Genomic DNA, 21,221 nt, shown 5'->3' on the forward strand with positions numbered 1-21,221 from the left:
AATGAAGGGTTAACATTTGTTAATTCAGTACAAAACAATTAAAAACCATTCATGGGAATAGATAAATTTATAGCGTTATGTACTTAACATAACAGACTGCATAAAAAGTAATTCTAACTGCAGCTGACGTAATTGGAATAAACGGAGTTAGTGAAACTACTGAAATCTCGGTTATTATAATACACATTAATGTTATATATAGAAGAACCTCAATTAACCCCATCAGTCTTAAGACCGGAGCCTTGACGGATAACCGAAAAGACGGTTAAATAGGAAACGAACATTTTTTTAGACATACAACATGCACATTATTTATAATTTCTTTTTAAATTTACTAGATATACATTTATTTATTACTTATATATTTGAAAATTATTTACTATACATTTAAAATTATTGTTTTTTTGAAAAAATAGATTAATTTTTTTTATTTAGCCATACTACGCGTTTTATATATATCAACCTATACATAAGGCAATAAAATTTAACTAACAATTTAAAAAATGCGAATTTCGTATAAGTACTTAATTATTTACTGTTATAATTTACTGTGTACTATCAACTAAAACAAATTGTCAATACTAGCTTCACAGTTCTAAACACATCGTTAAAATTGTTTAATGTTTAAAATATTTATATTTCAATAACTTTTATTAAATGGAACATATTAATATAAGCAATATTACAATAGATTATAATATACAAATAATAAAAACTTATTCAAATAATTCGTTTGTAATAAATGTTTACACACTTGTACTCATATTATTTGAAGTATTTATTTTTTTTTTTTAGAACACATACAATAATAAAAAGAAAACATTCTATAATGGTATAATTTAAAATTAAAAATGAGTAAACTAATAATATTGTTTAAAATTTAAATATTCAAAATTAGATAGTAAAAATAATGTCGATAATTTTAATATGATAATAATATGTATTCAGGTAATCAATAAGTTTTGTGTTATAATACCCATTTTAATAGTTTAATAAGCAGCTTAAATGCTTTTTAAGTACTATGCAATCTTTTATTTATTATTTATAGAGCCACTCTTGAAACTTAAATCAGACGTGACTGCAGCTATTCCTGAATAGTTTGTAAACGTAGCGTTATAACTTTAAATTTTAACTTTTGTATGTTATTTAAATTTAAAAAAAAAAATGATTTTTAAATTTTTATTAATTTTGGTTTTTGTAACATATGTCACCGGGCGGGATATCAAAACAAACTACCAATATAATGAAAACGATTATTTTAAGGTTCGTAATTAATTTAAACATATTTAAAAAATGTTATTAAAAGCATTTACAATAACGATGTACACTTTGAGTAGCTTATTTCAGAACCAGCACTTAACAATAAAGGTAATACAAATTTGAATTCATACGGAGATAGTAATAGTGTTTATTATACGAATGGTTTGCCAAGAAATTTCGATTCAAGAAAAAAATGGCCAAAATGTCCATCGATCGGTCATATTTATAATCAAGGAAACTGCCATTCAAGTTATGCCATATCTGTAGCGTCTGCAGTAACTGACAGATTATGTATACATTCAAATGGCACAAAAAATCCTATAATGTCTGCACAGCAGATTATTTCTTGTTGCTATTTGTGTGGATATGGATGTAATGGTGGATCACAATTTGAGTCTTGGGACTTTTACAGAAGACATGGGTTTGTATCAGGTGGCGATTACAACTCCAGCCAGGTACCTATAATTGTATCAATAAATATCTCATATATATATATATATATAATTATATAATTTTAACTAAATTAAGTACCAAATCTAATTCTGGAATCTATTGGACTTCAATCAGTTTTTGATCCAACTTAAAAATAAATATCTTTTTTTCATACTTGTATTTATTCAAAAATAACAATATCATTAAATATTTTGATTTTACTTTTTAGGGATGTCAACCGTATAAGATGCCACCTTGTAAACTAACAAATGAAGAACCATCTGGACATAGTTGTAAGACATATCGAACAGAGGAAACACCGAAATGTGAAATGCAGTGTTATAACCCAAATTATTACACTTCGTTCAAAACCGATATTTATAAAGGTATATAATACTATAATAATGTTATAAAATATATAATTGTGTATAATTTAGTTTGTATGATTTTCATAGCTATGTTCTAAAGTTTCACGTTATTTTTACCTCGCCTAAAATCGTATATTAGATATGTTTTAAAGAAAATGATGATTTAATTTATTATACATGATTTAATTGCGTACTATACTTATTTGAATCATAAAGTTTAAAAATTTGTTCTTTAAATTAACTATACTAAAATGTATAATTAATTCAAAATACAAAATTTTCATTGTATGAACTACCAAACTTCTGAAATATATAGGATTTACATTTCAAACTGCTCGAGATTGTTTCTATATTCAATACATTTTAAGTAATATGTTATTTTTTCATGCGTATTTACAATCAAAACTATTACATTTTTTAAACAGTTATAAAAAAATATAGGTGGTTAATCCAATTCTACTCTAATAGTCCATCATATGCACAAATTTATCATTTCTAACTAATTTATATAACAATAATAATATAATAATACAATAAATAGTTTAAATCCGTTCCATATCATTGCAATCTATGTAATATCTTGTCATTAATATTATTAATGTTTCAACTATATTTCTAAAACTTCACTATTATTGTCCATATAAATATAGGTAAATATTATCAAGTGTATCCTTACATGGCTATGAAAGAAATTTTCGATAACGGTCCGATAACAACCCAGTTCTTCATGTACGATGATTTGGTCGATTACAAATCCGGTATGTGAAAATTACATATTTTTATAGTGGTTACACAATGACAATATACTTTTTTTAAATTTTAAAGGTGTATATAAGTACGACGAGCAATCAGACGTGCCCTTCTTCACTGTACAAAGCGTAAAGGTTTTCGGCTGGGGTGAAGAAAATGGTGTCCCTTATTGGTTAGTAGCCAATTCGTTTGGTTCAGATTGGGGTGATAACGGAACGTTCAAGATTTCAAGAGGTAATGACGGATGCTTTTTTCAAGAAAAAATGTTCGCCGGATTGCCATTATGATGAATTGTTCACGGTATCATAAAATAATTATAAGCAAGCATCATTCAAGTGTTTATCATTAATACCTACTTTGAATAATGTATTTAAAATGTTTGACATGTGTATGGCATGATATTAAAATTAAAAAATAAAACCTATCACTTCAAAGATCCATGGTTTACATTTTTTTTTAAGTACCATTGAACATTTTTACTATGTTTTTATATACCAAACTATTTGTGTTATTTTTTAATGATCCTATAGATATTAAAAAACTTTTAATACAGTTATTTAAAAATTGTTTTCCAAATTACAAGATTATTGTATAATACATCAACGGTATAATATTTAATACTATTAAAAAAAAAAACTTGAGTTGAGTTCAAAGTATGATAATTGAATAACTACATTTAATATAGTTTAAAATATTAATTAATCATTAACTACACAATACAAGTAGGTTGTAATATCTTGGAATTTCAAAAAAATAAATAAATACATTTCCGAATTTAAATAGATTAACCCAAGCATGACTACTGTAGCAAATTTCACCGTTAATCTAAAACATCATGTTTTGAAAGTAAAATAAATTTTCAAACTTGTTTCAGAAATATTTAAACAATTGTATTTCTTATACATCGATATATACAAATATTTATAAAATATACTGTTTACGTATATTATGTCTATAAACCAATTATAAAAAAATATAACAATTTAAGTTATTATACTACAACGCAATGAATTGTTTGTTATATATTTGTTATTTTAGTAAGTATATTATTTTTTATAGTTTTGTATAGTTAACTATACACATAATATACTATTTATTCAAATGTATATTTTTAAATATAATTTCGTTTACCTAACACTTATTATTCTTATTATATGCGGAAGTGCTTAAGGTCCTCGATTTAATGTAGAGGATTACGTACGAGTTTAAATTTGCTACACCGTTGAATTGATAAGCCTATAATACACCATAATACACCATAATCTACCAAACTACTGAGTTTAATATGTGGTCCTATTATTATGATTTAATACTGGTGAAGATAGAATGTATAAGATATTTTTTTAGTTTTTATTATTTTTTAAGTTGTCTAATCCCATACTATTAATATAATGATAGATTATAAAAATTGCGAACCTTTCTACCTATCTATCCAAGCGTTAGACAAATTAATGGTTAAATATAAAATACAAAATAAATTTAAAATACTATGAGCTAATACATAATTTGTTATTTTAAATTCTTTTTCAAATACAATATATAAAACGGTGTTCGCTATTGACAATAAAATATAATTCATAGTAAATGCACACATAAGTACACGGAGCATTATAATAATTTGATGTAAGAAATGTACATTAGGCTATAAAATATAAAACGTATATGGTTATCAATAAAATATAGCCTTTATGGAATTAATGTGTCAATGGAAAATAAATTATTAATGTTCAGTACTTAGATATTAAATATTAAAATAGTAAATGCAATTTTAGTTAGTAAGTGGTAACTACAGTCAATAAAACGTAAAGTATATCATAACTATCACTATAATAAGCTATGAAAACCGCGTATCATAATTATTCATAAATTCATAATCATAAAACACGATTATGGACTAAGTAACTTATGTCATACCCTTCAATGAATATAATTTGCTGATTAGAAAAATAAATAGCAAATTTACATTTTTTTTATTTTTTGTACAAATTCAAATTATTAGTTGTTTTAGATAAAATTGAAAAATCACACTATCGAGTCATCGTTTACAATAGCTAAATAAGTTTTCAAAAATTGATCACTATCACGTCATAACCTAGTAAATATCATATTGATAAAAATTAATAATATCACAAATCTATTAAATTCTAAACAAAGCAATAAATTTGCATTAGTTTTAAAATGATATATATTATATATCTGTCTGTCATCAAATTTAAAAAAAATAAAATTGATCTAATTATAACTTTATGAGGTCAATGGTAAAAATTTCACAAACCTTTCAAAAATAAAAAAAAAATCAATATTTAATTAAAAAATGAATAACTGTAAATAATTTAAATGTTTACTAAACATTCATAAAACCATTTAGTAGAAATAATAAAATGTTCAAAACATTTTAAGGTTTTCTATTTTCTTATAGGTAATTGAAATTGTATACTTTTTAGTTTATTCTATTTTTGTTATTTTTTTTTCACACTGAAATTCTACAATTATACTAATTATCACTTTCTATATACTGCGAAAAATATTGGAATTTTCAAAATATTTATTCTTTTTTAATATTTATTTTTATATGATTTGATAATATATTATAACCATAATTTTATATTAAAGAGTTAATTTGAGTTTAAAATTTTTATAAAATTCATCAAAATTATAAAAATTTTCAAATTCATTCATAGTTAAAAATGTTTTCAGAGTTTTAATAGCTAAAGCTTGAAAATTAAATGAAGATTCCTAATCTCAAAAAATTAATATTAAAAACACATAATATACACAATTATTTTTATAGTAATTTCAACTTCAAATTTTAACAAAATTGGTTATTTAAACGAAAATTACCATTTTGTTAATATTTTCTTTAAATATTCAGATTTTTTCAAATTATTTATTCTACGAACCAATTTACACTGGTCTACGTTGCCTACGTTGGTATTGACTTATAATTATAAGCTTGCGTAAATTTTAACTGCAGATTCAGCAATTGGAATTAATCAGCCCACGTTGACTTTGATTGAGCGGCTATAACTTTAAACGTAAATCACCTACGGCTTGCGGACCAATCTATTGGACCCAAAAAATGTTGCAAATGCAACACGTCATGAACCTTCTGCTGCACCCGTGCGCACGTCTGTATTATGATGATCAATTAGTATAACAACTATCCTTATATTACCATAATAACTGTTTTATAATATTATTATTATAATATTGATTTTGGAAAAAAATGGTTCAAACAGTTATATTATTTACCCTAGAAATCAGCCTAGAGATATAATTCAACATATGCCATATCTTCTAAGAATCATTTTCAATTGTACACTAAATATAATTAATTATCAAAGAATTTAAATTCAACACATTCATTAAAGTGACCTACTCAATGACGAGTTAGACAAAATGTTACTCAATGTCAATAGTTTTAGTATTACTCTTGTATAAAAATTGTCACGTATGTAAAACATATTTTATCATGAAGTATTAGATAATATTTTATCTAAATAGATACAGATACAAAAAAAAATTATATATTTACACAATTTGAAAAAAAAAAATTACTCTTAAACAATATATTTTAAGTAAACAATTCCATTTTAACTTTCGATAAGTAAATCTACTTTAAAAAATGAACATAACACTTAAAATTAAATGTTATTTTAAAAGATTATAATATCAGTCTTAATTTAACAATAAATATCTATAAATTATTTTTTAGTATTCACTTAAGAAAAAAATTACGAATATCAATCATCATCATGTTAAGAAATAATCAAATATTATTACTATTATTTTGTAATATTTGGTTGTCGTGCAATGCAAAATTTAAACTTCAACATATCGTCGAACACGTAAACCGTGCTAACGTAACATGGGAAGTAAGTAAAATAAAATAAAAATATATAAGATACATCAATATTCAGATAAAACGTTATTTATTTCATGTTTGTTTATAATAAATGTTTGTAATATTATTATTTCATAAACCTTAATGGTTTATATTGTTTATAATTTTTATCACAAACTGTATTATTTTTGAAAGCTTTAAAATTACTAAAAATAAGTTTTTTGAAGAAACTTTGTAAATTGTTTACTATACGTATTTAACTTAAAATATATAACTTATTTATTCTTAGAACCATATTGAATTTATTAATCTTAATAAAAAAAAAATATAGATTAAATTAAAAATTAATTCATCCAAAAAATATACGACAGCTTTTTTAGTGATTTAGAATTTAAAGATTTATAATGTTATATAATTTAGATTTTCTAACTATACTAGTATAGTTTGTAAACATTTTCTAACCTTTTTTTTTGAATTTAACATATTGGAAGTTTAATAAAATACTTATATAAACAACATTATATGATGATAGTTTTTTTAATTTATTTTATTAAGCAATATTAATTTAATTTATATATTTTATATTTCTAAACAACTATTTTATAAAATCAGCTACTATAAGAGTCACAATTGAAAGTTGAATACAAATTTCAACTTCAAAATTACTAATTATTAGATTAGCATATTTATTAATTTTAGATTTATATAAAAATGTATAACTCTTGGAACTACGACCACCGCTCACATTATTTTCCAAATGCAATAAATTACCTTTAATTTAAAATTAATAAAAAATAATTATGATGAAATTGTCGGAAATCGAATTCATCTTAAAATGTATATTCAGTGTAAGTATAATTTTGATATATTTCAAAAGCCAACAGATAAAATAAAAATAAAAAATGCTGACACATTATCTATTATTTTATCCTTGATTAACTTTCCATTAGTGTAAAATAAATATATTATTAACTTTTTTTATAATAATGTAAGATCCAATATAAAGTATTTATAAGTTTAACCTATATACCTACGTATACAAAAATACATTTTTTTTTTTTAAAGTGAACTCATGATTTTTTTATTTCATGAACGCTAATCGTTAGTATACACAAAATGTGTACCAACTAATAAGTATAATTTCTTCATAGATATAGATTGGACTAAACCATCTCAGACCAACTAATAAATAAATCATATAATTTTTTTCATACAGGCTGGAATTAATCAATTCAGTACGTCTAACTACAAAAACATAATTGGGACTTGGGGCTTTCAAAAAGATGATAAAATTATCGATATTATCGGTCATAAAGACGACAATCACGATACGGATGGATCGAATGATATTCCAGAGACTTTTGACGCCCGAAATAATTGGTTTGAATGCGTTTCTATTTCTCACATATGGAACCAGGGAAACTGCGCTGCTGACTGGGTATGTATTAGGTGTATAATTTATTCGATTATAACGTTCTTAAACATCGTGAATGTATTTTCAAAACATATGTTCAGGCGATTTCCGTCACTTCGGCTATTAACGACCGCATATGTATTAAATCAAAGAAAAAAATAACGGCGTTTTATTCTCCACAAAAAGTTTTGTCTTGTTGTGATGATTGTGGTGATGGATGCAATGGTGGCTATTCTGGAGCAGCCTGGCATTATTGGACAAAAAGAGGGTTGGTCACAGGTGGAGATTACGGTAGCAATGAAGTAATTTGAATTACGTATAATTGATATTAAATACTTTTCATAATTTTTTTCGAAATTAGTTCAAACATTTATTTTACTCGGAAATAATTTTCACATAACATCTGAACTCGGCACTATATATCATAAATTTACTTATTTTATTTCTTTTTTTTTTCGAAAAATTTCAATTAAAATTACATATATTTAGTATTTTTTATGCCACCTCCATTATTATTAAAATAAAAATTTTAATTTAAAAATTGAAATCACTAAATAAAAACACATCGTTAAAGGGCTGTCAACCATGGTTGATACCACCATGTAACCATACAGTTTTGGATGAAAAAAGTCCGTCATATATGTGTGGAAAATATAAATCAGAAACGCCAAAATGCAGTTTAAATTGCTACAACTTAAATTATTCAAAACCTTTCCTAAAAGACATTTCAAAGGGTAGGTTTATGAAAAAACATTTAAATTAAATTATTATTATTATTATTATTAATATCTTAACTAATTGTGTTTTGTAAACGTTTAAATATTATAATTTATATTAGGAATACGAATTGAAAGGACCTGTCCGGGAATGGTCAAGAAAGAATTGAAAAAACGTGGACCTGTAACTGCTATAATGCGTGTTTATGAAGATTTCCTAACATACAAATCAGGTGTGATACTGTGATAAAATATAAAAACAAATTTTACAAATATATTACCTAATTTCTACATTTTCAGGAGTTTATCAACATGTAACTGGAAAATTACTTGGTCAGATAACGGTAAAACTCATTGGATGGGGTGTATACAGAGGCGTTCAATATTGGTTAGCTGCGAATTCGTGGGGTACTTCTTGGGGAGACAAAGGATTTTTCAAAATTCGTCGTGGTACCAATGAATGTTTGTTTGAAGATTATTTTACAACTGGAAAACCAGTTTCATAATGTAAATGTAAGAGTTATAGTTCATGAAATAATATTATACTAGAAATAAACAAACAATCAACATAGGATTTAAAATGTATAGCCACATAATAATATGTTGTATTTCTTAACAAACTATTTTATATTAATTCCATTAAAAATAATACTTATAAATAAGATATTTAGTTACCATTTTGAATTATTATACAATGCGGTATTTCGCATAAGAATGATGTAAATCAAACAACTAATGTAAATTTATAAAAATATAAAAATCTAATAATTCATAATAATACACAAAAAAAAAAAAAAAAAAAATGTTTTCTTAAAAAAATATTTGATATCACATCAGTTATGAGAATTAACTTTACAGCACTCGATCAGATTGGTTGCTAACGAACCATAAAGCTTAACAGATTATATAGTTTATACTGCATGGCGCTTCCTCCATAATGAAACGGCGATCAAAATTTAGCTGAAAACATTAATATTTTATCTTTATAGTTATCTATAGTATATTATCTTCATCGTGAAAGCAATTCAAAAGCATCACTTTGTGTATTGAGCAGTTGACTATTGACAAATAGAGTAGTATATTATTTTTATAATATACTAACATTTATTCAATAAGAAAATATTTAATACATTAATGTTTTTATCCAAAGCTTTCATTTAGAGAACAAAATATCTCAAAAAATAATCAACCAAATAAAAGAAAATTAATTTACTATAAACCCAGCAAAATGTGCATACAATTTAATAGCATGGGATCAATGTCCAAAGAAAAATGTATAAATCATAATAATATTATTATTCTTATATTTTAAAATTTAATCAACTACTTTTTTTAAATAATAATAAACATGCATAAGCCATACTTCTTGTACAATTATTAATTTTTAACTAAATCATCTATACATATATAGGGTGTTTCATTAAGAGAACGCCGAATTTAATTTCGTTATAACTTTATTAATATTAAATATTAAGAACAAAAAAATTATATGAGCATGAAGTATACACACTCCGATTTATGTATGGAATATAATATCTAGCATATGTCCACCTCTGCTTCGCTGGCAAGCTTCAGTTCTGGCCACAAAATTGCCTATCACACGCTAACACATATCCTGGTTTAGTTCACCAATAACACGACGAATTTCATCCTTAAGTTCTTCAATGGTTCGCGATTTATTTTGATAGACGTGAACTTTAACGTAACCCCAAAGAAAGAAGTCTAGTGGGGTTAAGTCACATGACCTGAAAATTACTGGGCAATTTAAATCCGGCGTTGGGTGTTTCATTAAGAACGCCGAATTTGGCGTTCCATAATGGCCTCCCAGGTCATGTGACTTAACCCCACTGTACTTCTTTCTGCGTGTGATAGGCAATTTTGTGGCCAGAACTGAAGCTTGCCAGCGAAGCAGAGGTGGACATATGCTAGATATTATATTCCATACATAAATCGGAGTGTGTATACTTCATGCTCATATAATTTTTTTGTTCTTAATATTTAATATTAATAAAGTAATAACGAAATTATTTTTTTTTAGAAAACTAAACTACAAAATTATATAAGATAAGTAAAAGCAGTTGGTACTTAGTAAATTACGAGTATAATCCAGTCCCTATAAATTACTGGGACATTTTGAATTCTGATCATCCAAAGTACAAACTAAGTCTAATTTTCTACCAGAAACCTTGTTCAAAATGAAATATTGAAGATTTTATTCTACTATATTATATGTGTTTATTACTGTAAAACTAATACATACATCATTCCGTTCAGGTTCTATAAATTAAATAATAATTATTTTAATTTTTTTATTGGAGCAACGTTTTGTATAAAATACTTAATGTAATTTAAATAACAAAAACAATTCTGAAATAAAAAAAAATATTTATCTGTTAAAAAATGATTCAAATAATAAATTAAAATTGTTACTAGTGTTACAATAATATTTAGTAAAAACATTTAATATGTTTAAATAATTAATAAATTTAAAAAAAAAAATTACAGCTCACTATTTAGTAATTATTGATGAAATTAAATTTATAACAATAATTTTTTTTAAATGTATTTAAAAACATAAAATTAAGTATACTGTATAATATTTTCACTTAATAAAAACTATAGTGAAAATATAGAAATATACAAACAATATATTTAATATAAATACTTATTATATAAATATATATTAAGTATTTATAGGTATCTATTACTACGAACGTTTTTCTGAATACATTTTGAAAAAAAAACACGATAACAAAAATCTCAATTTAATTAATTTTCACTATTTAAAAATTTAAACGTTATTATTAACCTAACCTACAAGTATGATACAAGTATATTATATAGGTTTGTAGAATAGTAATTAAACTATAATAGAATATTTTTCTAAACTTTATTGAGATATTATATTAAATTTTGATTCTTATAATTGTTATTTCTAGTCTTAAAATGTAATTCTTATATACAATTTGTAGTTGTATATTTTTAACAATCAAAAGAGAGAAAAAAAGTATTTAATAATATTTTATCGAAACATTCATTCTTTATCCTCAAAATAAAATATTACTAAAATTAATCGTATATTTTTACGAAATATGCTTACCTATGACTAAAACATAAATTAAAAATAATAATAACATTAGATTTATATAATTTTATTATTATACAAATTAATATAGGCTCCTTTGGGAAGGAGTAAACAGAAAAATAATTCAAATAGAAAAAGAAGTATTAATAATAAAAGATGATACTCTTATTATGATTTATTAACATTACATTAAAAGTTTAAAAAATATATTATGTAACATTAGGTTTCATTTGAATTTGAAAAATCGAGTAGGCTGCAATTATGGTAAATATCTAGAAAAAAAGTGAATTTATTTTTATTTTATCAATACAATTTTATATTACTTACAGTTATTAAATTTCTGTATGTTAAATCAAACACATTACATGGCATGAAACTGAAATCAGTATGTAGCATGTACAAAGAGGTGAACTGAAACTAAATAAAACAAAATTAGTTAAGTGCCTATTTTAATATTATTAAATCAACTTTTTATACTTCTTTGTAATCGAAAACTGTAGTCTTATCAGTGCTATTCAAAAGTACTTGTGTTTTTTTTCATCTGTTTCTTAAAAATTAGAGGAATTAGATAAATTATTTGAAATTAAAATTAATTATTTATGATTTAACTAATAATTATAAAAATCTAATTATAGTTAAAAACATAAAAACAAATTATAATCTATTCTATCTAAAATATTTTTATAGTAATAATCACAATGCAAAGATATATTGGACATATACAAAGCGTTTAAAAAAAAAATGATAAAACTGCTGTTTTAACTTCAAAGACGTGAATTTCTAAATAATTACTACAAATAATTGTAAGGTATTAATTAATCCCAACAAACAAATACAACAATACGTTACTTTAATTATCTATTTACATTTGACTTGCAACTCTGGGTTGTTCGGAAAAGATGAAACATCAAACCAGCCCGAACAAACAAGATCATGATATATCCAACAATTTCAATAAAAAAAATGTCCCATCCAACTTAAATACATTGCATAAAAAAGAAAGGTTAACTCCATAATAGTGTACATTATAAATATAATGATAATCTTTCCAAACACAGAGTTTGTTAGAACAATTCCCATGTATTGCAGCTCTTTCCATTTGAGACTGTTTTTTCTCCACTCTGCGATCGAAGTTATATCATTGTTAATTTCTTGTATACCATGAGTGACCAACGAGATGAGAAAAATGTACATCAAAATTGGCGTGACTATCCAAACATTAGAGAAGACGAACTGAGAAGTGGAAAATATCGAAAAAAATTGTAAGTTTGTACGATAGTGGAACGCCATAACTTGTACGGATTCTCCGATCAAAGTAGATATTAGCCATCCAAAGAAGCGTAACATGTACGGCGTAAGTGAAATTTTATTAATTCTGAGGACAAGACTATCGAATTCGCTTATGTAGTTTACAATGATCGTCTTTTTAACACTCAACAGTACGATCATAATTGGTTGCGCTAAAAAACGGATATGCAATCGAATAACGGATGTTATTGTAGACAAGTTTAACATTATCGATAAATGCGTTTGGACAAAAATGAAAACTTTATAGTATACATAAATACTTGCAATTATGTTAATGAATATCAATAGAAAATAAATAATCCAAAAATTTTCATGACAAAATCCCATACCGTATAGGTGACAGAAATACATAATCGGTTTCATGCGAACATGTAACGCTTGCATAATATGTAAAATATAGATACTTCGTGCTGAATGTTTTGAACTAAGTAAAATATCGGTTGTATTTCTCTCAATGCTTATTGTACAATATTTTATTCGGACTTAAAGAATTGATGTTCTATTATATATAATATACATTGTCAACAACAAATGTTTAAAACGTTAAAATCGATTAATGTTAGAAAAACTAGCAAATAACCTTCAAGTATATATTGCGAGTACCTTGAATGAATATGTAAACACGAATACAATGAATGATTAGATTATTAGTTGATTGTCCGTTTTACGGAATTATTCAGGACACTTTTCTAAAATAAATATGTTTTTTATGCACTCAAGCAAAAATTGATTTTATAAAATACCTATTCGATATTTAAGTGAATTATTCTTTGATAGAATTTACATTATACAAAATATTTGAAAATGGTATTGCATTTATGATTATACTACATATAGTAACAATTAATGCACAATAGTTTAATAATTTTTAAGCTTAAATTAATAACATTAATTAAATAAACTACACAAGGTTTATATTTAAAATTAGTGGCGTTTGTTCTTAGATCACATTGTACATGATCTATTTAATTTTTTACTACACTATTGATACCTAATTGATATTTTATTCTAAACTTCATCAATATTTTCTTCATAATTACAAAATCATCTATAAATATTAATAATGACAATAATTTCCCACAGAGTCCTAAACAAACCTAATTATATTTTTATTTAAATATTTAAAATAAATAAACAAAAATAATTAAAAAAAAAAAAAATCCTAGCTTAAAATACCAAAATCATATTGTTAAAATTATAAATATATACTATACCTACGCAAAAAAAAAAAATGAATTTTTAAAGGTTGACGCAGAACAAATTTTTTTTAGATTTGCTAATAATTAAAATCCTATTATCGCACAAGTAAATATACTTTGATGTAATATCCGATTTCATCAAAATTTAAAATACGAATGCTCAAAAAAAATGTAAATTTTTTTGAATTAATTCAAAATAATAATATCATTTTTGCATACTTCCCGTTATTCCCAATAAATAATACAATTACTTTATGTACTGAAAATTATTTTTGATTCTTCAAAGTACCTACCTATCACAAAATACGAATATACTCAATAATATCTTATAATATATTCATCGTGTAAATTGTATATCAAGTCTATATTATAAAAATTACATAAGTTTCAGTAAAATAGTTGAAATTGATTTTAAAAATTATCATACATTTAAAAAAATAATTCAATAATAACTTTGGGTTTATATATACAATGATAGAATCACCGAACAACTATGATTTTTTTGTTTAACTCATTTTATACATCATAATACATTTAGAATAGCCAGCATAAATTATGCTATATAAATTGATATGTTAAAATTTTAAGGAAAACATTCATAAGCTACTTTAGATAACTGTATATCGTACAATAAATGGTTCATCAAAAACTTACTTTTATTTTTTTTTTTATTATAAACTTGCTATAGATTCCACTAAAACCTTTGATATTGGATACCTGGTTTGATAAATAACTACTATTTAAATGGATATACAATTATCGAAAATAACAAAAATGATTTTTGTCGAAGAGCTATGTAATAACTTCACTGCCATTGTACCTAGTTTTAATATTCAAAATAATATCTTAATTAAAAGCCAAATAATTATCTAAAAAGATATCATAACGTTTACCTAATTTTATCAAGTACCTCTGTTATTAACTATATAAGTTGGCGTTTAAGAAGTCAGAACAATTATTTATCAATACTATGAAGTACGTTTTAAAATCACAACAAAAAACGCATTCTCGTTTTAATTCCATTCGTAATAAGATGTCTGTTGTAAACGTTTTCATTTTACTACTGTGTATAATCGTTCTCAGCGAACGGTGTGCATCTTTAAACGACAAAAACAATTTCTTAAACAATGTAAATGCACCAGCTGGTGCCATGAAGACTCGTTCTGAGGTATGTAAAAAAAATTAATTCTCACTTTAAATCCGAGTAACAGTAACTTAAACCTTGATAACTTTGAATTATTGATTGTTCGACAAAAACAGTTAACATAGCACTTGATGTAATCTAAATTGCGTTATCTAAAAATATAGAATTGACAAAACTCAACAACTTTTAATTTTGCTGTCACAGATAAATTCTACATTTCAAGTATTAGTAATCGTAAATAATTTTATTTGTTTTACTCAATGCCATACTTAGCTAAAATGCATTGAAAATAATATTTAGCGTAAGCAGTAATACACACACGTATGAGAAAAGGTTTAAATGTTCTTTCAATAAATTATTGCACTCAAACATTTTTTTCAAAACTAAATGGGTATTTAGTAATTGTATGCAATAATAACTTAACTATTTTTATTTATTTCACTATCTTAAATAAAATTATACTTGTAATTACCTCCAGTCAGACTAACATTCCTACCTATTACAAGTCTAGTCAGTGACGAAAATTGATGAGTGACCGCAACGATCCCATCCGAATTTTTGTGGCAGTGGTTATTAAATTATTTACTAAAATTTTTTAAAAATATTTCGTCTTTATAAACGACTTTTTCTTATTATTTTTTAATGTTGACATAATGTGCATACGTGAAATGTTAACAAGAGAAAAAGAGGATAAAAAATTGATATTTAATGTTTGTACGATATTCGTATTCATAATACGACAGTTGGTTGGCGCACTACGTGGTTGCAGTAAAATTAAAACCACTAACTACTGAGTGATATCCAGGGTACGATGCGGCCACTTGCCGACTATAATAAATGTTATTCTGATAATAAGTAATAACATAATATAATATAACTTAGTTGATTTCTGACTGTTATACACATAAAATGATATAATTCTAATAACACCCACACTAGATGAATATGTTTTGAAAAAATGTGTTATCTGTAGAAAAATGATTTTTGGAATCCACTGAACCTGCCGAAAAAGTTCGACTCTAGAGCAAAATGGTACAAATGTCCGTCTATTGGTCATATTTACGATCAGGGTAACTGCAAGTCAAGCTACGCTATTTCCGTGGCGTCAGCCGTAAGCGACCGAATTTGTATCCATTCAAATGGAACGATAAAACCAAAACTGTCAGCACAGCAAATATTGTCCTGCTGCTACCTGTGTGGAAATGGCTGCATGGGGGGCAACCATTTCGAGTCTTGGGACTTCTATAGAAGACACGGATTGGTATCCGGAGGTGAATATGGTTCGGACGAGGTATAAACATTTATTTTTATAGAATATACCTAGAATTGGATACAAAGTACTTAACCATGTAACTATTACCCGTTATAATTTCTATTATTCTACTAAAATTAAACAAATAATAGAAATCATTTCAAATAGTTATATTTAAAATTCAAATAAAATTAAAGTAACCTTTCTCTACTCACTTTATCATATTTAGAATCGATAGAAGCAAATTACACATTTTAATTTTATTTTGAGTTCAATATTACATAAAACTATTTAATAAATAAAAATTATGTACAGTATGTTCACGCTAAAGGTATCACTAAATATTTGAGTTAGATGGTGTTATATTGAAATAGGGATTCGGGGAATGAAAAGGAGTACACATTTTCAGACAAATTTAAATGTTTAACCCTTTTGATACGCATAATAAAATTTACTTTTTTAAGTGAAAGTATAATTTTATTTTGGTATAAATCGAGTAGAAAATTTTTTTTAAAACCATTTTTTATTTAAAACATTTTTTTTTCCAATAACAAAATTAAAATTAAGCAAATTAAAAGTTTTTTAATTTAAAGTTGAAGTTTAATGTTTACAAATAATTTGCTTTAAACAAAATTTTAATTATATTCAATATAATATTTCCGATATTATTAATAACCGTATGTAGACTTATAAGATAAAAATAAACACTTTTATTTTCATAATATTCCCTAACCAATGAATTGATACCAATTGGCCGTAGAAACGTCCAGACTTAAATCAGTTGGTTTTTTTTCTTTGTAGAAACATTTAAAAACTGCAGTAGGTATATATAGATCATCCTACTCATCCAAGATTTAAAAAATAAAATAAAAATGACATATAATAATTTGAGAGAAAATCAAATAAACACTACTACATCGATAGAATTTTTAAAACGTTTATTTAGAATCATGTATGTAACATCAAAGTGGAAACTCTGAATAATTTATGTATTAGGTAGTTAAAACTAATAATTAGAAATAAATAAATTTAATCAAAATTCGTAGTCTCTACATTTTTATTATTTTCATTACCTACAATATTTAACTTCATTATTCCAGAAGTACAAATAAAGAAAATGAATATTTAGTGTTGATTTATGTCTTATCTTGTACAATCAGTTATTTAACAATATCATAAGTATTATTTCGATTTTCACGTACGAGTTAAGAGGACCCACACAGACATATTGCTATCTCTGTCTTACAAGTGCGTAACATGGCAAATTTACGTTCAGTAGATTAGGTTTAGTTTCGTTAGTTTAAAAATTAAAGTGAATCGACCTATAATGAAACTTGATGATAAGAATATTTTCTGTGTTTGTATGTGGGTTTTTACGATAATTCAATTTTTTAAGTGAGTTATGAGCATTTTTAATTTACTATATTTTTCATATGCAAAACTCACTAAAAAAATTGAACTATCGTAAAAAACCCACATACAAACACAAAAAATGTTTTTACCATCAAGTTTCGTTATAGGTCGATTCACTCTAATTTTTAAATTAACGAAGCTAAACCTAAACTACTGAACATAAATTTGCTATATTACGCACTTGTAAGACAGAGATAAAAAATTTCTGTGTGGCATCCTCTTAAATATACCTGTTAAAATGTCATCAAATGATTCATAAATATTAAATTTTATTTGCCAGTTTTGTATTTAGAAAAAACTTTTTATACAAAACTTGTTTTAAAAAAATATTACTTGAAAAAAATGACGTTCTGTTTAAAAAAAAATAAAGCAAGTTAAAGTGCACGTTGTTTACCAAGTTTTAAAAATTTGAAATTTATTTGAAAATGCATACTTCTCATTTCAGTATTTCTTTTCATTTTCCAAAAACCCCATTTCAATACAAGGCCATCTGACTGAAATATTTATTCATATCTCTCAGCATAAACACACTCTATAATGTGTGTGTGTTTTATAGCTTATTATATCCATGGCATGCGATTCAAACAATTTTTTAGGAAACGTATTTAAGTATTAACAAACGCAGGCCTAATATTATTTTGATATCAACAGCAAATATCTATTTTCATATAACAGTGTTATATGGCAGGTATGTGTTTTCTATTTTTTATAGGGATGTCAACCATACACGATTGAACCATGTCAACATGCGGAAAACGCAGTTGATAACGCATGCTCGAATAAAACATTTTTCACTCCAGAGTGCAATTTCCAATGTTATAATCCTAGTTATGAGACGAAGTACGTGAAAGACAATCATCAAGGTACTTAATTTTTTACATGAAAATTATATAGTGTATACTATTATATGATATTATCATTGAATACTCGTATTTAACATTCAAATTAGTTTTTGTAAATAAAACATTACAATACACATATATGTTGACCTCTACTAGCTCTACCTCAATGTAATAAAATGGAATGTGTAACTCTCACAACTATATGACGGTGAAAATTATTGACACTGTTATAGAGTCGTGGGTATTCTGAAACTTCTTATTAGAACACCTACCAACTATTTATAATATATAATAAACTTATAACATATTGTATTACATTTTATAGGAAAGTATTATCGTGTCCCAGCATACAAAGCGATGAAAGAAATTTACGAAAACGGTCCGATAACGGCGTCATTTTATATGTACCAAGACTTTGTCAACTATCAATCAGGTATGCATAATTTTTTTTTTTTGGTCTGCAAACTTTAGATTTAAAGAGTTACTCGTAATCTATTTGTTTATTAAAAATGTACAACGATTGGTATTTAAAAATATGATTTTTTCTTACATGAAATGGTACATGGCGTTTGTGCTACTTAAATTCTCAAATATTTTATTCGAGGATAAGCAACTAAATGTATGATTAAACTAAAAGTTCCCAACTTTTTTTGCTCACGGCACCTTAAGGTATTTTTTTTAAATCTTGAGGCACCCTATAGTAGTTTATCATGTATTCATATTTTATAATTTTGGTTTTCTTTTGCTAAATATATAATAAATACATATTAATACATTTTATAAAAAAATTAATTAGTTAATACATTAATCACACAAGTTTCTATCTTTCAAAAAATAATTTTTTTTTTTAATTTTTGAATAACATATTTAATTGTTTTACATTTAAAATAATTTTACGATACCCTGGTTGAGAACTCTTGTGCTGAATACCAATCCGGAATGGTAACTGGTAGGTTCACTTCACTACGCCATAGCTCAACAGATATAAGTTATGCTAATCTGTAACTTTTTAACAACCGTTATTATTTGTAATTGCTTCAAAACTAAGCTTTCTTTGTCTGTTCAAGGTGTATACGCATATAACTCTGGAAAATACGTTACCACTCAAGCGGTTAAAATCATAGGCTGGGGAGAAGAAAACGGCACGCCATACTGGTTGGCAGCCAATTCGTTCAATACATACTGGGGCGAAAATGGGTTCGTCAAAATTAAACGAGGTGCCAACGAATGTTACATAGAAGAATATATGTACGCCGGATTACCGTTATGAATTGTCATAATATACAATTTGATTGACCGGATAAGATCTTTTAATCTTTATCTGACATTTTTTTCTTCTCTTCTGTATCAAAAAATTACATGGTTACTTAATACCTATCTATTATTATATTATTATTCATAAAAATAAAAAATATAAGTATTAAAGTTTGTTATTTAAAAGAATTTTAAGTAGAAATTAGATATTTATACGTACCTATAACGTATCATAACATGAAATATATAGGAACTTTGAATAATATATTTCTTATTATACCATAAGATTTCTAATAGAAAAAAAATATGCTAATTTTTAAAGTTTTGATTCTATCAATTCAATGTAGACTAATACATTTGTTATGACCTAAATATAAAAACTATGTGGATTAGTACATTAAAAATAGAACAAGTAAAAATTTTTAAATTACGATAACAATGTGTACATAATATTATACAGGGTGATTCTTTTATCATTTATATACTATACAGTGAATTTAAATCTCATCATAACAACTAATAGATCTACAAGTTTGTTAAAAATAGTATATTTTTTAGATTTTAAGCTGAATAATTTCATATTTTTATTTTTTCTGTGTATATATAGGCAAAATGCTAAGATATTTAACTTTTAAGATGATTCCTAGAAGTAATATGAATCTAGATAGTACTTTTGGATGGCAAAAATGAAAATATCTTAATAATTTTCATAGTTATCAAGAAAAATTAATGAAAAATGTAATTTTACACAAAACTATATAGTTTTTGATAAAATCAATTCAACAATAAATAGTCATAGAAACTTGGAAATTTCACAAAATATTCATAACTTTTACTTGATTTAATATAATTTTTAAAACATTTTGGCATTTTTAATACTATTTATAGACATTTGAAATTTTGAAAAAAAAATTAAAATTTGAATATTTTAATATGAGAT

The 21,221-nt window shown here is 24.8% G+C and overlaps 2 protein-coding genes and 1 pseudogene across 2 annotated transcripts; 2 read left to right on the top strand and 1 right to left on the bottom strand.

Moving 5' to 3' along the window:
- Nucleotides 1–1,057: 1,057 nt before the first annotated feature.
- Nucleotides 1,058–9,384, top strand: LOC112602217. The gene is made up of 11 exons (XM_025350168.1): nt 1,058–1,263; nt 1,338–1,715; nt 1,922–2,078; nt 2,711–2,818; nt 2,886–3,094; nt 6,503–6,685; nt 7,871–8,092; nt 8,170–8,370; nt 8,643–8,802; nt 8,907–9,017; nt 9,085–9,384. Exons 1-11 carry the CDS (start codon nt 1,165–1,167, stop codon nt 9,288–9,290), a joined length of 2,034 nt encoding a protein of 677 aa, XP_025205953.1. The 5' UTR covers nt 1,058–1,164; the 3' UTR covers nt 9,291–9,384.
- Nucleotides 9,385–12,093: 2,709 nt separating this feature from the next.
- On the bottom strand, nt 12,094–13,688 carry LOC112602299 (annotated as a pseudogene).
- A 1,636-nt stretch (nt 13,689–15,324) lies between these two features.
- On the top strand, nt 15,325–20,398 carry LOC112602251 (cathepsin B-like). The gene is made up of 5 exons (XM_025350224.1): nt 15,325–15,544; nt 16,494–16,811; nt 18,898–19,048; nt 19,353–19,460; nt 20,095–20,398. Exons 1-5 carry the CDS (start codon nt 15,347–15,349, stop codon nt 20,295–20,297), a joined length of 978 nt encoding a protein of 325 aa, XP_025206009.1. The 5' UTR covers nt 15,325–15,346; the 3' UTR covers nt 20,298–20,398.
- Nucleotides 20,399–21,221: the final 823 nt, after the last annotated feature.

The sequence above is a fragment of the Melanaphis sacchari genome, unplaced genomic scaffold (genome assembly GCF_002803265.2).
Source record: "Melanaphis sacchari strain LSU unplaced genomic scaffold, SCAv2.0 Contig85_pilon_pilon, whole genome shotgun sequence".
NCBI classification, from domain to species: domain Eukaryota; kingdom Metazoa; phylum Arthropoda; class Insecta; order Hemiptera; family Aphididae; genus Melanaphis; species Melanaphis sacchari.

What these genes read in the sequence shown, in the direction of transcription:
- LOC112602217 (XM_025350168.1), top strand. Translation starts at nt 1,165, where the DNA reads ATGATTTTTAAATTTTTATTAATTTTGGTTTTTGTAACATATGTCACC. An exon ending in GCGATTACAACTCCAGCCAG is followed by an intron (nt 1,716 to 1,921) that starts GTACCTATAATT and finishes TTTACTTTTTAG; the next exon opens with GGATGTCAACCGTATAAGAT. An exon ending in TTTGGTCGATTACAAATCCG is followed by an intron (nt 2,819 to 2,885) that starts GTATGTGAAAAT and finishes TAAATTTTAAAG; the next exon opens with GTGTATATAAGTACGACGAG.
- LOC112602251 (XM_025350224.1), top strand. Translation starts at nt 15,347, where the DNA reads ATGAAGTACGTTTTAAAATCACAACAAAAAACGCATTCTCGTTTTAAT. An exon ending in CGTGAAAGACAATCATCAAG is followed by an intron (nt 19,049 to 19,352) that starts GTACTTAATTTT and finishes TACATTTTATAG; the next exon opens with GAAAGTATTATCGTGTCCCA. An exon ending in CTTTGTCAACTATCAATCAG is followed by an intron (nt 19,461 to 20,094) that starts GTATGCATAATT and finishes TGTCTGTTCAAG; the next exon opens with GTGTATACGCATATAACTCT.